The sequence below is a fragment of the Eubalaena glacialis genome, chromosome 13, assembly GCF_028564815.1.
Source record: "Eubalaena glacialis isolate mEubGla1 chromosome 13, mEubGla1.1.hap2.+ XY, whole genome shotgun sequence".
Taxonomy (NCBI): domain Eukaryota; kingdom Metazoa; phylum Chordata; class Mammalia; order Artiodactyla; family Balaenidae; genus Eubalaena; species Eubalaena glacialis.
This window is the reverse complement of record NC_083728.1, coordinates 66,719,834-66,737,115: the sequence shown is the minus strand read 5'-3', so window position 1 is coordinate 66,737,115 and position 17,282 is coordinate 66,719,834. Positions and strand designations below refer to the sequence as shown.

The 17,282-nt window shown below is 45.6% G+C and overlaps 1 protein-coding gene across 1 annotated transcript in view; it reads right to left on the bottom strand.

Moving 5' to 3' along the window:
* Positions 1-16,942, bottom strand: part of SHISA9 (shisa family member 9) — a 292,491-nt gene extending 275,549 nt beyond the window's left edge. The window contains exons 1-2 of the mRNA XM_061209503.1: positions 16,281-16,942; positions 5,884-6,011 (exon numbers count right to left, since the gene is read on the bottom strand). Of these exons, the coding sequence (XP_061065486.1) occupies positions 5,884-6,011; positions 16,281-16,843 (691 nt within the window). The 5' untranslated portion in view covers positions 16,844-16,942. The remainder of the gene's footprint in view (positions 1-5,883; positions 6,012-16,280) is intronic.
* Between the last annotated feature and the right edge of the window lie 340 nt (positions 16,943-17,282).

The following is a 17,282-nucleotide window of genomic DNA, read 5'->3' as shown; positions in this document are numbered from 1 at the left end:
CAAAGATAGAGAGAATAATGAATCCCCATGTATTTGGTCACCCGGCTACAATAACAATACTTTTCCCATTTTGTTTCATCTATCATCCCCCACAAAATGAAACCTCTTCCATAGGCTTTTTCATTTATTAGACAAAAATTTATGGAGCTGCTGCCATGAGCCAGCCCAGTTCCTGCTGTGGGGAGTACAGCTGTGACAACACAAAGCATTTGCCCTCGTGGAGTTTACATTGTAGTGAAAGAAGCATAAGTAAAATAATGAGTAAGACAACTTCGGAGAATACAAAACTTATAAAGAGAATAATGGGAAAATGGGGAACAGTGGGTGATTTGGGGGCCAAAAAGGTAGACAAGGAAGTCCTCTCTAATGAAGTGGCAATAGGGGTAAGAGATGAGATGGAAAAGGCCTGGGAGCCTGTGCCGTAGGCAGGAAGCACAGCATGTGCAAAGGCCCTGAGGCAAGAATGAGCCTAGGCAGTTTGAGGGTTGCTTTGCATATGAAAGGAGCTAATATAGTCCAAGCATTTAGCACAGTGCCTCCACTTAGGAAGGGCTCGACAAATATTAGTTATTAGCCCTAAGGGAGGACTCATCACAAGACAGTACATTGGAGAGTGTTTTGGAAACAGCTCTTTCCTGGAATGCCAACTGCTCTTTAGGTTCACTTAACATATCCTTTCTTCCCCCTTCGGCAAACATCTGTACAAGGAGAGGTAATGTAGTGTGGTGGTTAAAAACACAGACCTTGGGATGTGACTGGCCTCATTTAAATCCCAGCTCTACTACTCAGTAACTGTATGAACTTGGACAAGCCACTTAACCTCTCTGACTTCAGTTTATCTGTCCTTATGATGGTGAAAATAACAGTACCAACCCAATAAGTTCTGTAGGATTCAATGTGGTAGAGGTTTAGAATGCTGTCTGCTCAGTTTACTGTTACTATTGCACTATCTCACATATTTCTTTTGTATCTATATTTATCTTTTTCCCTGCCCTGCTTAGGAAATTACCCCCAAATTTACTTTTTTACTTATTTATTTATTTATTTTTTATTTTTTATTTTACTTATTTTTTATTAAACTATAGTTGATTTACAATGTCAATGTTAGTTTCAGGTGTACAGCACAGTAATTCAGATCTTTTCCCTTATACGTTATCACAAAATATTGAGGAAACTTCCCTGTGCTATACAGTAGGTCCTTGTTGGTAATTCCCCCCAATTTTTAAAATGTATTTGGGAATATTCCTTCCAGTATCTCCAAAAGTCGAGTATGGGACATCCCGGGTGCCTTGGTAAATATGGACAAATGAATGGAAATCCATTTGGCCCTAGGTATGAGCTGTACAACCTCTTCAGAAACTAAATCATGGGTTTGCTTTTCATCTGATTCCTTGTAAAGCCACTTGGGAATGGTCCTGGGGGAGGAGAGGGTGTGAGTAGAAGCTGGAATAAGAACCTGGTCTTTCTGATGGATTCTGTGTCCTGAAATATCAAGTCAGCATTTCTCCGGAGTTTGGGGTGAGATCTCACTTGCTCAGATTATGCCGTGAAATAAATACTGTAACATTAACCCCATTCCAAAGTGGGGTTGCATGTTTGTATGGAACGTGAGGGTCCTTTGTCCCGTGAGTATACATGAGAGCACAGTCAGGACAACAACTGGCTCCATTCCAACAGTGAGCAGGTGAATAATTTAACGTGGATGTTTTCATAGACACTGGGAGACACTTTTTATACGGCGGCAATAAAGGTTTTGTAATTGCCGCTGACTTATTCAGTGTTGATTCCAGCCTTCACCACATCATTAAACAATATCGCACAACCATAATTCTACTATCAAGTTGGCTGTACTACTGTAATGTAGTGTCCTGGATTGGATCCTGGAACAGAAAAGGGACGTTAGGGAAGAAACTAGTGAAATCCAAACAATATCTATCGTTTAGCTAAAAATAACACACTGATGTTGACTTCTTAGTTTTGACCATACTATAGTCATGTAAGATGTTAACATCAAAGTGGCTGAGGAATATACAGAACTCTGTGTACTGTCTTTGCCACTTTTCTATAAATATACAATTATTCCCAAATTAAAATTTTATTTCAAAAAAAAAAAGGGTGCTTTTAACACAAACAAGTTGAGAAACGGTGATCCAGGTGATATGGTGTCCCCACAGCCCCTCACTCACGTCTCCTATTCTTAACACTAGGGACTTCCCTGGAGGTCCAGCGGTTAGGACTCCGCACTTCCACTGCAGGGGGGCGTGGGTTCGATCCCTGGTCGGGGAACTAAGATCCTACAAGCCGCCGGCGCAGCCAAAAAAGGAAAAAAAAAAAAAAAAGGTTCATCCCGTTCTTAACACCAAAGGGAGCCTACATTTACCCTGGACTCTCAACATGGGTGGGAGGTGTCATTGGCAGGCAGGGAGGCTGGGGTCGGGGAGACAGAGCATGTTCACGGCACATGAGGACAAAATGTGCCTTCAAAAGCAAACTGTAATTACACAGAAGCCTAGGAGCCTCTGCAGTAAATCACTATCTCATCTGAATCTACATCCTGTTAATCAAAGAGGTCCAAGCCCTTTTGATTATCAGACTAAATATTTTTAGGCAATATCACTGAATGCCTGGAAAGACCCTGAGCAGCATCTGCTGAAGAAAAATCCATCTTCAGATAAAAAAGGCAAGTCCTGCATATCACAGGAAAAATCAGCTTCACAAAACTGATAAAGGTTGGCAAAAAATTTCCCCATATTGAAGCCCTCTGCCCCCTATTTGCCTTCACCCTAGTCCTTCTCCACTCCCCTCCTTCCAAATATCCAGATTTCCAGACTGACTGTTGATTCTCTTAGCATTTAAACAAAGCATAAGGGAAAGATCATAAAGTGATCTAGCGTTAGTATCAAGAGGAGGAGAGATAAATAGATGGAGATGATTATTCTCTTAAAGCAATGTCAAGTGGGTAGTTGAACAGAGATGAAAATAACATTTAAGTTGGGCCTATCGAATTTCCAGTCAAATCTGGCAACTTGAATGTTTAGTGAAGAACACCCTAAAAATGGCACAATGTGTCCCTTCTTGCTGTATCACAAATACATGCATCTTTCATTCCATTTTTTGCAATGGTAGATCTTTGTAGCTCCCATAATGTCCAGAAAAGGGTTTTATATTCAATAGGTGCATGCTAATTCTGGCACCAAGATCTGGTCCTACTTTCTGGTTATTAGACAGAATTTCTTCTCTCCTAGTTCTCTACTGGTCAGAGTGGGCTCTGGTGACGGCTTGGCTTCTTGAACATTTAATAACTGATAAATATCAGTTATCTAGTCCTATCTTCTCATGAACTTCCCAAATCATTCTTTGTTCTGAACATGCAAATTTTTCCCACATGTCTACAATATATAAAGAGCTCCTGTAAGTCAACAAAAGACAAACATGTAATTACAAGGAAACACAATCACTACCAACTACTGAATTAACTTGTTATATCAATTAAACTTATTAATGTAAATCTGTGGAAAGGCTATATGCTTCTTATTTTCAGATAGTCCCAAAAACACTTGGAAATAAGGATTGAACCAAACTAGCAGAATTATATGAAATTAATATCTGTGGTAATTCTTATGAGAATGCAGTGTTTGTGACATAACACCTGGAATTCTCCCCTGTAGTTTGCCAGGAATGCTCTGGTGTAATTCTACCCAGTAAAATATTACAAGACACATTTTTTTTCTTAGTATAAAAAGACCATTGATTACTGAAACACAAATATAGACTAAAAGCAAGAATCATAAATAAACCAAGTTAGCCTGTCACAGGAGACTTTTGAATTGCTCAGTACCTAGACACCCATCTCCGAACAGTAATTTATTCTCAGTACAACTTTAAACAAAAATCCCTTACTAAAGGGACTTCCCTGGTGGCACAGTGGTTAAGACTACATGCTCCCAATGCAGGGGGCCTGGGTTTGATCCCTGGTTGGGGAACTAGATCCCACATGCATGCCCCAACTAAGAGTTCGTATGCCACAACTAAGGAGCCCACCTGCTGCAACTAAGACCCAACACAACCAAAAAGATAAATATTTTTTTTAAAAAATCCCTTACTAAAGCAAGATTCATTAATGCCGCCTGCCCTTTTTGCCTGATGGAATGGTGAAATTTGAGTGCCTTCAATGATTTTGTTATTCCACTCAAGTGCTGATTCAAAATCATCCTAAAAATTGAAACTTCAAATGAGAAACTTTCAACAGCTGCCTTTTATAGCCAGGGACTCAATACCATTTCAGCTTTCTCTACTTCATGGTCACATTCACTCACTTATGATGTTTGGGACTCACATACACCTAGGTTCAACTTATTTCCCAGTGCATTCTGAAGGAGAACGTGCTCATTTCCATCAAAACCAGAATCGGATATGATTGCCATATCAGAGTTGGTGCAATTTACCATATCTTTCAGGGCTGTGAGATTTGGTCATAAAACTTCCAATGGCTGGTGTATTTTGCTCTAAAATGTGGCTATTTCTCATATCATTTTATGGTCCAGTTCACAAATAAATAATGTCAAATTATTTAATATAATGAAACCTAAGACCTTCTACTTAGTAACCCATTTTCAAACCATGTACACATTGACTTTACCAACATACTGCGACATTTCCAAGGCCATGAACAACTGTCACCATGCAGAATCAGAGAATCTGCATCACCTATGTCAAATTCCACAGGCTTATTCCTCTACCCGTTGAGCATGAAAATTAGCAACCAGTCCAAAAGTATGATTCAGCAAATAAAACACCAATGCCGCTCCTGGTGCAGCTTTAGCAAAGGCGACCCAGACTAGAAAAATGTGCACTGCCAGAAATGTTTCTGTTTTTAAGAACCTCCAGCCACAACTGAATGCACCTTTTAAATTGTCTGGCTTTTGTTATTTTAAACCAAGCCCTCCACATTACTTTAATGTGGCAGTTACTTGAAAACATAATTGCTAGGAGTAACCACGGTAGTACACTACTGTCAAAAACAAAACAATCTTGTTTTCCCCACTGCCTGTAGTCAGTGCACCAGCTCCATAATGTATGTTGTATATACAGATCTTTGAAAGGAAAGAAAATCTTTGGGACCATACTAAGATCCCCAACTATGCTCCATCAGCTAAAGAATACCTATTGAAACACAATAGCAAATGCAGCTTTTTTTTTTCCTGGAAGAACAATGGAACAATTTGCTACTGTTGAATCACACATACACACCCACCCCAAACCAACATAACCACAACTCAAAACTCCATACACACGCACACACATACACACACAAGGTGTTTGTGGATTATATTTACGAAACTCTAGTTTTATGAAAAATAAATCTAGTTCTTCTGAACCAGTATCTGTTAACTGAAAGCAGCATGAAACCTAAAAGACACAACTGGTCTACCTCAGGAGGGAGACAGATAAGCAAATGAACCATTGGTTAACAGATTACCCAATCAAGATGAACCAACAAAATGGGTTATCGGCTAACAGATTTACTATCTAAGATGAACCAACCAAGTAATCCATTGGTTAACTAAGTACCCGACCATGACGAACCAACCAAGAGGGCCATTAGTTAACAGATCAACCAAGATGAACCACCCAAGTGGTTCTGTTAATAGAAGAACCAAACATGAGAAATCCACCAAGTGGGTCACTCTTTAACAGAGAAACAAACCAAGTGAAATCTGAGGATGCCACACACAGTTTGATCCAGAAGAGATAAAATAAAACTTCTTATTCAACAGAGAGAAGCTCTTCATGGACCCAAACATACACCATGAAATCTGGAGTGGTGTGACCACCACTTGGGTCACCACACAGGACTGGAATGGATCGCACAGCTGTACTTACGAAGATTATTTATGGGGGTTCTGGTATCCATGTTCTCATAATGCTGGACATGGACCACGATGTTGAGATCTCTCTCCATGTGGTCAGTGTTGCAGTGGCCCTGTGGCCTCATGACATCTGCAAGGGCCCTGAAAGAAGAGAAAATTTAAATCTGTTCATTCAAAACAATCATTGGCACCTACGTGGGCCTATGAACAAAAGACAAGACCCCTTCCTCCATGGAGCTGCCATTCTACTTACGGGCAGAGGGGAAAAAAAGACATTAGTAAGTAAGTAAGATCACTGCAATTAGAGATTACATAAGGACCTCATGCAGAACAGTTCACATGCCTCTCACAATAGTGATGTAATAGCACTGTACCTACTTTATAGAGTTGTTGAGAGGATTAAATGATGAATATATGTAATATGTCTGCACGCCACAAGTTTAGTTCCCCTTTATGACTAACCCTAGATACCAACACTTCACGTACAGCAATGGCCCACTATTCCTAACAATAAGTAACATTTATTGAGTACTTACCATAAGCCAGGCACTATACTAGTCACGTTACATACTTTAATTCAACTACGCAGCATGTAAACATCTTATGACGATTATTACTCTTTGTTTGCAGATGAGTAAACAAAGACTCAGAGAGGTGAATTGATTCCATTTACATGAAACGTTCAGAATAGGCAAATCCATAGAGACAAAGTAGATTAGTGGTTGCCAGGGGCTGGGGGTGTGGGAGGGGAAATAGGAAGTGACTGCTAATGAGTGAAGGGTTTCTTTTTAGGATGATGAAAATGTTCTAGAATTAGACAAGTGGTGATGGTTGCTCAACTTTCTGAATATACTAAAAACCACTGAATTGTACACTTTTTAATATTTTTTAACATTTATTTATTTGGCTGCGCCAGGTTTTAGTTGCAGCACGTGGGCTCTTCGTTGTGGCATGCGGGATCTAGTTCCCTGACCAGGTATCAAACCCAGGCCCCCTGCATTGGGAGGGCGGAGTCTTAACCACTGGACAACCAGCGAAGTCCCTGGACACTTTTTTTTTAATCCTAAATATACTGAGATGGAGTGGTCTGGAAAAGCCTTTCTGAGGAGGTGACATCTGAGTCGAGCCCGGAACAGTAGAAGGAGTTGGTCACATAAAGACGATGAAAGAACATTCTGGGCAGAGGGGGCAGCAAGTGCAAAGGTCCTGAGGCAGGAAAGAGTTCAGGTATCTGAGTGACAAGCAAGAAGGCCAATAAAGCTGGATTATGGCAAACAGGGGGGATAATGTTACAAGGTGTGGATTATCCATTCTCCAAAACAAAAAAATGCCCAAGTTAACTCAGCTAATCAGTGGAGGGACTAAGATACAAATCTGAGTGTCTTTGAAATCAGAGTCCAGCCTCCTTCCTACTCTGTGCAGTAAGCAGGGCCTGAAACTCAAAGGGGCTGCAGGGAAGGAATGTTTGAAACATAGAACAGGTGCCTCCCAAACCTAATTTGCCTTTTTTCACTTTTAAACAGGCTTTTTATATGAACTTCAGGGGAATCCCTGAACTCCTCTGGAATTGAATGGAAATTTTATTTGTGCGTTTTTCCCGAAGAAGAAGCCATAGATCTCAACAGATTCTCTAAGGAGTCTCAACAGATTCTCTAAGGAGTCTCTCCAAAATTTCAGAATATTCGGACTTTCAAAAGGACAGCAAAGTAAATATTCAGGATGTCTATCCATGAACTCGGTCAGCACTGCCATCGGCAGATTCCCTGGGCTTCTTCTGAGTGCCAAAATCCATGAAATTCACCTAAAAGCCATGCCATACTTTTTCCAAGGCAGCCCTTCCCAGAGCATGCAGTGAAGACAGGGATTCTTAGAGCCCCCACATCCTGGACAAGGAGTCTTCAAGGTGTGGTCCACTCCCTCAGGGACTGCCTAAAATAATTTGGCATGGGGGAAGGAAACATGAGAACTTCTGTGTATGGTCTTTACTCATTAAAAATAAGAAATAAATTTAATATGTGAATTGATGCTGGAGCCCTCATTTGGAAGACCCATGTCAGATGGTGAGAACCTGGAGTCTTGGACCAAGGAGGGTGGCTGGCAGTGGCACCATCATTAGGGTGCATCACCTGTATTGCAGTTACGTGCACCCTTAAAGGGGATGTGCAGGCAAAGTATCTAGTTTTACTAGGCTAACCATCACTACATGGACATGGGGCTTAAAAATGTCCCCCATAACAAAACCACAGCTTGGAGATAATACTGATGACACAAGCACAGGAAAATGACAGATTGGACTCTCCCCTCCTCTTCAACAGCTTCTCACAAGGTTAAAACAATGATGGCCTATTCAGATCAAAATGAAGTCAGCCAAAAATCATCAAAGCTCTCATGAAAACTATTCAAACTATGGATTTATTTCTGAATGATGAGCTTCATCCTCAACACACATTAGGCTTTGAGAGATGAGCTAATGGTTGCACGAAGTCAGCACCATTGGCAACAAATTGTAAATATTTATTTCACCTTCAGCTCACTTTAATATTTCTGTTCTTATGTATACTTTATAGTGTATCTAAACAACAAGGTCCTACTGTATAGCACAGGGAACTATATTCAATATCCTGTGATAAGCCATAATGGAAAAGAATATGAAAAAGAATATATATATATATAAAAAGCTGAATCACTTTGCTGTACAGCAGAAATTAACACATTGTAAATCAACTATCCTTCAATAAAATTTTAAAAAATAATAAATGCTATAGTGTACATAATAATTTTTGTTGGTATGTGCATATACTGGGGTGTATGCTAAAAATATGTTACAATTAGGGATGTGTTTTTAAAAATTAGTGAATTAGTGGAAAGAACCAACTATGTACTACAAGCCAAACAAATGCCCAAGGAATTGGTATTTATGTGTGGCACATACTTCGGGTGCTTCTCAAACTCAAATGTGCATTCAGATTACCTTTGGGGTCTTGTTAAGATGCAGATTCTGATTCAAGATGTCTGAGGCAGGGCCTGAGATTCTGCTCAAGCTCCCAGGTGATGGAGATGCTGCTGGTCCACAGGCCACAATCTGAATAGCAAGATCCTAAAGGTAATGTCATGGTAAATTTTGTGTGTCAACTTGACTGAAGAGAACAAAGATCTGGTCAAACATTATTCTGGATGCATCTGAGAGGGTGTTTTTGGATGAGATTAACATTTAGATTGATAGACGGAGGAAAGCAGATTGCCCTCCATGGGGTGGGCCTCATCCGATCAGTTGAAGGCTGGAATAGAACAAAAGGCTGACCCTCCCCCAAGTAAGAGAGAATTTCCCTGCCTGATGGCCTTCAAACTGGGACATCAGCTCTTCATGTTTCTACGGTGACCTACAGGCTTTCAGACTCAAACTGGGACCTTGACTCTGCAGATTTTGGACCTCCCAGCTTCAATTATCATGTGTGGCAATTCTGCATAAATCTCTTCATAGATAGATAGATGATAGATAGATAGATAGATAGATACATAGATAGATAGATAGATAGATAGATAGATAGACAGATAGGTCAATCGATCTCCTAGAGGTTCTGTTTCTCTGGAGAACCCTAACTAACACAGGCACCTTATTGAAGAAACTACACTTTTCCTTGATATCCCTTAACCCAGTTCCAAATTGTTATGTTAAAACATTGCCATTTTTGAGGTTGAAGATGATGGAATATTGGCAATTTCATAAGGTTCAACTTAGTATCACTTCACTTGTATATTTACTTGTACATTACCTGTCTCCTGCCATTTGACCATAAGCTCTGTGCCTGCACTATTCGCTGCATTCTCAGAGCTCTCTGCACAGTGCTGGGTATACCGTAGGTACTCAATAAAAACCTATTGAATGAATATATCAATGAGCAAATGAATGACTGAATGAGGAGATACCTTATGTCATATAAACCAGGATGTCAGGAATCAGAACTCCTATGTGCCAGATACTGTACTAGGACTCAGGTGACAGATGGGGAAGAGACTGTTAGCATCCCTGCACTCCTTACTGTGAAAGATAATGGAAGGAGACAGATAATAAACTAGTAAACCAGTACATTATTAAGTTCATTTTAGACTGTAATGTGAAATGAAGCAAATAACATTAAGTGATGGGCTGGAGGGGGCGAGGAGGGGGGCGTTAGTAAGCCTGGGGGGTCAGGGACAGCGTCTCAGACAAGGTGACATTGAGCTGAGACTTGAATGCAGAGGAGGGGCCAGCCAGAGAATTTGAGGCAAACCAACACAACAACTCCAAAGCAACAATGAGCGTGGCATATCTGAGGAACAAAAAGAAAAGGCTGCATCCCTTTTCTTTCCAATTACAGAGAGCAAATAAAAGACCCCAGCATCACCGAACAGAGCTCAGAGTTCCAGCATCTTGCTTCAAAGCCTCTAGGGGTTCCAAGGTCTAAACTATGTCCTGACTTTTAAACACTTGAATGGGATTCCTGAGAATTTCCTCTTTTACCAGAAGCATCACTTATTTTTCAAGGATCTAAGGGCAATGGGCACCAGGTACCTTTCTGGAGTAGTGGTTATACAGGTGTAGACATTTGTCCAAGCTCATCAAACTGTACAGATAATGCGTGTGCATTTTATTGTGTAAATTAGACCCCAATAAAGTGGATTTTTTTAACATCTTTATTGGAGTATAACTGCTTTGCAATGTTGTTAAAGTTGATTTTTCAAATGTAAGGACTCAGTGCCCAAAGAGAAGCAAACATATTCTGCAAAGAAAAATAATTTAGACTTTTCCATGGCCAACAGTATATGCATTCATGGGCTTCTCCAGCCTGGGGAGCTGGTGGAAGCCACAAGATAACCATAAATGTGTAAGAAAAAGGGGAGGTGGAAGGGAAGCTGGAATAAGAGAGAAAAGGCAAGGGAAGAAGGGACATATATCACTTGATGCCATTTCTTTGCAAGAGACTCCAGCACTTGTGAAGCATGTTTGAAAAACACACAGGACATTGTGCTACATAATTTGCCACTTGGATTTCGGATTCTGTTTGAAGGTGGGCAAAATGATGACATGTGTTCCCTACTGGCTTCAAGTGTAGAGAGCTTCAAACACGCGTTCCTGCCCCCAAGGTCATTTCTTACCGATGCCTTTGCCAAGGGGCTGGCCCTGCCAGGGGCAGATGCAGAAAACATGCCTAGTCTTGATCTGACAGTGGCTCCGTGAACTGGCCCCAATGTGTGCACTGTTATTTGCAGGGCATCGAGCACCTCTCTGTGATCTGCAAAGATTGAAGTCCTGCATCTCAGTGATCCAAGGCAGTGCAGCCTAGTAGTCGAGGATCCGTGCTACAGCCTCAGACTGTCTGGGCCTGAAGTCCAACTCCTCCACTCACTAGGGGCTTGTGCATCCTCTTGGAAAGCAATCTGTGCCTCTGTGAAAGGCAGACTGTCATAAGGCCGACCTCCTTGGGGTGGGACATGAAATTAAATGAGAATTTACACACAAGCTTATGGCAAAATAGTAAAACCAGCAAGTGTTCTTCAATATCACGCAGGCCAACTCTTTGCAATGCATCTAATGTTGTCATACATGGATCGTCTCTCCTATTCTGAACCTGCCACTCCTTCTGCTAAAATTAAATGCAAGCCCAGAGAGGTTATGAGACTTGGCCAACGTCACACAGCTAAACAGTCATAGCAGAGCAAGGGCTAGACACAGAGTTCCAGACTACAACTTCACCCACTTCGGTAGATAAGGGTTAGAAAATTCCAGTAATAAGGATGATGATAAAGGGTAATAGTCACTGAGCAGTGACCATATGGCAGGCCCTGCACTAAGAGCTTTCTGAGCCCAGTCTCAGTGAATCCTCACACAAGCCTATGATATAGGGACCCTCATCATCCCATTTTGTAGGCAAGAACCTGAGAATCAGAGAAGTGACGTAAATTTCTCAGAATCACACAGCTATTAAGTGGCTGAGCTGGGACTGAATCTGGAGCCATCTGACTTGAGCCCATTTCTGTTAAGATCAGCCTGATGACCTCTCTGGGGACTGCAGGTAACATAACTGAGTGAATGGGGCTGTGGTGGGGGGCGGCTGGAGATTAAACCTGAGAGGGTCCTAAAGGGAACAGTTGCCGTTTGAATATGCAGGTCCAGTATTACCAGACCTATCGATTTCTCAAGAGAAATCAGAAATCTGGATTTCTGTGTGAAATCTCTCAGTTTTTAAATGTTGGCAATTGGTTCTAAGTTGGTTTTAAAACACCATACTTAATAGAGACTAAAGAGATTTCAAAGCCAAAGGCAGTGAGCTTTGACTGGATCCTGGTTTGAGAAACCAAGCTCTAAAAGACATTTCTGGTACACGACTGGGAAAACAGTAATACAGTTGGCTATTTGATGATGTTACAAGATTTTTGTTCTTTTTCTTGGGTGTGGTACTGGAATTGTGTTATGTGGGAGAATGTCCTTGTTCTTAGGAGATCCACACTGAAGTATTTAAGGATGAAGCATCATGTCTGCAACTTATTTTCAACTGCTTCAGCCAAAAAACAAAGGAAAAAAAGAGAGGAAGGGAGGGAAGGAGAAAAGAAGGAAAAAAGGGAGGAAAGAAGGAAGAGAGACAGAGATAGCAAACAGGACAAAATACTAATAATTGCTGAATCTAAATTGGTAGTTCTTGACTGGGAGTGATTTTGCCCCTGGATGACTTTTGGCAACACCTGAGGACGTTTGTAATTGTCGCGAATGAAGCGTGGGGTGGGTGCTACCTGCACCTGGTGGGTAGAGTCCAGGGCTGCTGCAATGCTCAGGACAGCGCCCACAGCAAAGAATTATCCAGCTCCGAATGTCAACAGTGTCAAGGGGAAGAAACCCTGCTCTAGATGAAAGATATACTGGACTTCGTGTTTATTCTTCTTTCAAGTTTTTTGTATGTTTAAAATGTTTCACAATAACAAATTGAGGAAAACTTAAAAATAAGAATACAAAAACAGAAATACCTTGCAGACCAAACAAAACACATCTGCATGGTTTGGTACCCATAGCTGGCCACCATTTGCAGTCACTTCTTCCAATAAATTGTGCTTGAATGTGGCAGCTGTTACAGCTGCTGAATGAGCATCTGTACAGTTCTCCCAACATCACAGGCAAGGCCCATGCACGCTCCTGGAACTGCTGTCTTTCCCCTTTTTCAGTCCTAATCAGCCCAAAAGGAAGCAGGCGACGTGCCCAGGACTCTGAGCCTGGAAACTGACATCGTCAAACACAAGCACACTGGTCACCAGGAGCAGTCAGGGTGTGACGTGGGAGCAGCACGTGCTGTTAAGTCTTTGAGGAGAAGATACTTTCAGATGAGGTAAGAACAAACTCCCCATCCCAGTGACCCTAGCAGCTGCAGACAAAGTAAATGAAGAGGCTGCAGCCAGCAGGTTAATTTCACCTAGAAGCCACCGTATAGTCTCTCTGATGCCGTATAGTCTCTCTGATGCCGAGCTTGGTGTGCTGGCCCCACCCAAGCATCCCATGGCCCGTGCAGGCAAAAGTGGATGAGGCCACTGCTATGGCTGGGACTTGACATGATTCACTGCATCAGCAGAGCAGGATGCGTTTGGTGAGAACTTGGGGCGGCCCCCAGCACCACAGAAATACACATAAAGGCTACACACACGGGGAAAACCGGCAATAGAATGTAAATAAATAAGAGTCACACTGGATGAATTCATCCATCCTCAATCCTGTAAAATATTCCCAAATCAAGACCAGTGTTTCTCCAAGTGTGGAGCACTTTACGTGAGCCATTCAGGGAGGTGGGGAAATGCAGATTTCCGAGGCCCAGACGGATGGATTTAGAATCTCTCTGGATCGAACTCAAGACTGTGCATTTTAGGAAGCTCCCCAAATTCTGACGCTCACTCAAACTGAAAACATCTGCCCCCGACACATCTGAAACCAGGGGACTAGGGATTGCACAATTTTCTGTGTGACCTTGAGCAAGCCACCAACCTCAGCTATGATTTGCTCCTATGTAAGTGGGAATTAAATTAGCACCTGTCTCATCGCTGTGCAAACTAAACGAGAGAATGTTTACACACACACACACACACACACACCCCTAGTATAGTGCCTGGCACCCAGAACTGTGCTCAGCAAATGTTACTTCCTTTTCCTGGGCAGTGATTGGCTGAACACTGTAAAGCCTGGAGAGATATACGTAAGTATGGATGCTCAGGCCCCACCCTAGAGGTTCTGATTTGAACCATCTAGGGTGGGGCTCCCGGCAAGAGGACTTTTTTAAAAGCATGCCAGGTGACCCTAAACATCAGCCGAGGTTGAAAACCATACTTTAGGAGTTGCAAGTAAAAATCAACCATCCTTTCTCTTCAGGAGTACATACTTTCACTCCATTCTGGAATTCCCAAAATGTATGCAAGGAGAGCCTGTGTTGAGGCTCTGTTACCCCAGGACTGGGTACCCCTAGATTTCACCTCCAAGCAGACCTTTTCCGATACCTGCAGAGGGATGTGGCTGCAGCCTGCTGGGCTGAAGTAAACAGAGCTGCAAGGGGGCAGGACCAGGAAGTTGAGTCCCTGCTGGCCTGAAGCTACTAGCATCTTTCTCCCACAGATGCCCAAAGGTTAGCTCCCCTCTCCACCTTCTCACCTCCCTCTTCATGCCTCTCCACCCCCATCCCAGCCAAACAAGGAGGAGGGCTCCCGTAAGCGCCGGTTTGCAAGGCAAAGGCTCCAAGGAGATTTCAGCAGAGGAATTAAGCCGAAATCAGCAAGGCAGCCTACCTATCCCTGGGTGAATCTCCCTACCAAGGCAACAGTCGCTGCCGCAGCCCTGCTTCCGTGTCTCACTCTCACCTTAATACAGACCCTTGGCGAGGACAGTGGGGGAAGTGAAACCACCCGGCCCATGCGGTCGGCGATCGGGCACCTCGGGGTTACGGGGAGGTGGGCGGGGCCTGCTCTTGACTCTTTTTAGTAGGTCAGGCTTTCTTGAATGCCCTAGGAGCTTACTTCTGTGCCTTCAGACCTCAACATCCATCCACACCTCCCTGCTGACCCAAACCGAGAGGGACTTCCTCACCTCTTCCCCCAAATTCTTCCCGTCTGGAAAAAAAAAAAAAAATCATCGGATAATCTGAGTATAAATAGAAAATAATTACTAGTGAGGTGGTGATGTTCCTTCGCCTATTTTTGGTGGGTCTCTTTGTTGAGATTTTTTAGGCAGGCACACGGAGCGCGTGCAGACACACGCGGGCACACAGGCACCCGGAGGTGCGGGGTGTGTATGTGTGTGTTGGGTGGGGCGTGGGGGGAACACATGGCGACTCTGTTAACCATATTCGGAAAAAGAATAAACCTTGCGCCCCAGTCATCCAGCTGTTCGCAGGCCACCCGGCGCTCTTCAACCCCGCCCGCCCGGACCTCACACCAACCCCAGGCCTCTCCCCGGCCGTGGGCTGCGTCCTCGCGTCTGCGTGTTCCGCCTCAAAGTTACTGTGTTGTGCGAATCGATTTAGATACTTAAAAAAAAAAAAAAGCAAAAGGCAAATAGCTCCATTAATCCCAAATGCCTTCTCCCATCTGCTGAGACTTGTTCGTGCTGGGACTTGCATAATGAATAAGGCAAAAGGGGAAGTTGACGAATCAGGGTGTCTGGCGGGTGAAGGCACGCGGGGAGGGGGCTCCGGTCCTTGGAGGCCACGCCGGCCCGGGCAAGGGGGGGGTGCAGCGCGCAGCTGAGGTCGCTGCCCCAGGCAGGGAGAGATGACGACTGGAGAGGGGGACGAGGGGGTTAAGGGGAGGGGTGGCGAGGTCCCAATTCCAGGGACCTGGCAGCTCGGAGAAAGCGAGGCGGCCGCTCCAAGCACAGCTTTTGTTCTCGCCCTCCCCGCACTCTCCACCTCCCTCGCCACATTTTTGCGAGTCGTACGAGTTGCAGGCGGCACACACTCCTTGCCTCCCTCCCTCCCTCCCGCACACACGCGCGCGCGCGAGCTCACACACGCCCCCCTTCCCTTTCGGGCTCGCCGGCCCCTGTTTACCTAGAGGCTAGTATCTGGAATCCGAAGGCTGGACCCCCTCCCCAAAACCCAAGACTTCGGAGCCACGGGTTCCCAGGCTGTGTGTCTCAAGTCCGCTGCAAGCCTCGGCGGGAGGGGGCGGCAAGAGGGCGGGGGAGGGGGGAAGACACCCCTAACCCCACACACACGCTCATGTCCGCACCTGTGCTGAGCGCAGCGTCCCCTCTCTGCGCTCCCAGCCCAAGTTGGCTGCCCGGGTGACATACCCCCGCGGAGAAGCCGGGGTCGGGGGGAGCGCCATTGCCTCCAGTAAGGTGGAGAGAGGAGAGTAGGGAGAGCGGCGCCCGGAGGGAAGGGTGAGGGGGGGAAGGCAGCCCACCTGGACATGTGCTCCCTTTGGGGCCGGTGCGCTTTCTCCAGCCCCAGCTTGGTGAAGATGCCCACGAGCACCATGACGGCCACCACCCCGCAGATGATGTAAACGATCAGGTTGGTCTTGTCCTTGGTGGGGTCGTGCAGGGGGTCGTCCTTGCGCGCTGGGGGCTTGCCGGTGTTGAGCCAGAGTGGAGTGTCGTAGTTGGTGCAGGTGCTCTGGTTCAGTCGCCGCTTCTTAAACGTGCAGCAGAACCGGAAGCCACAAGTCCCGCAGCAGAAGATGAAGTCGCCCGAGCTGCAGTTGAACGGCGGGTCCCACTGGCCCATGACATCGAAGTAGCCCCGGCAGAAGTCCGGCGTGGGCGCCCGAGTCGGGGGTGCGTCCGAGACCCCCACGCCCTCGCCGACCTCTCCGGAGGCGGCCCCCGAGCGGTTGCCCCCCGCCAGCACCACCACGCCGCCCAGCTGCGCCAGCTGCCCGTGCCCCGCTCGCTCCTGCGCCCGGCACACGCGGGCGCACAGCTCGGTGAGGAAGCAGCCGAGGAGCAGCCGGAGGACGCGGCGCATCGTGTTTCCCAGCCCGGGCTCGGCCGCTCGGCCGCCGCTGGAGCCGCTGCAGCCGCCTCTCGAGGCGCGGCCGAAGCTGCCGAGGCTGCTGCCGGGGGCTGCGAGCCGCCGCGGGCCGCACATGCAGGGAGCGGCGCGGGGCGCTCGGTGGTCGGCGGCCACTGCGCTCGGCTCAGCCCGCGTTCGCCTCCAGCGCGCAGCGCGCCGAGGGGCCGGCCGGGGAGGAGCGCGCCGGCCGGGCGGGGGGAGGAGGAGCGGGGGCAAGCGCGGGGTGCAGGTCCGGCTGGCCACAGGGGGAGGCGGGGGCCGGAGAGCAAGGGCGAGTCGGTCTGTCCGCGCCTCCCCTCGGCCGGCGGCTCTAGACTCGCCGCCCCGCGCCCGCTCGCAGGATCCCTCTCACCTCTCCAGCTGGCCGAGTGCGCCGGAGAGAGCGAGGCAA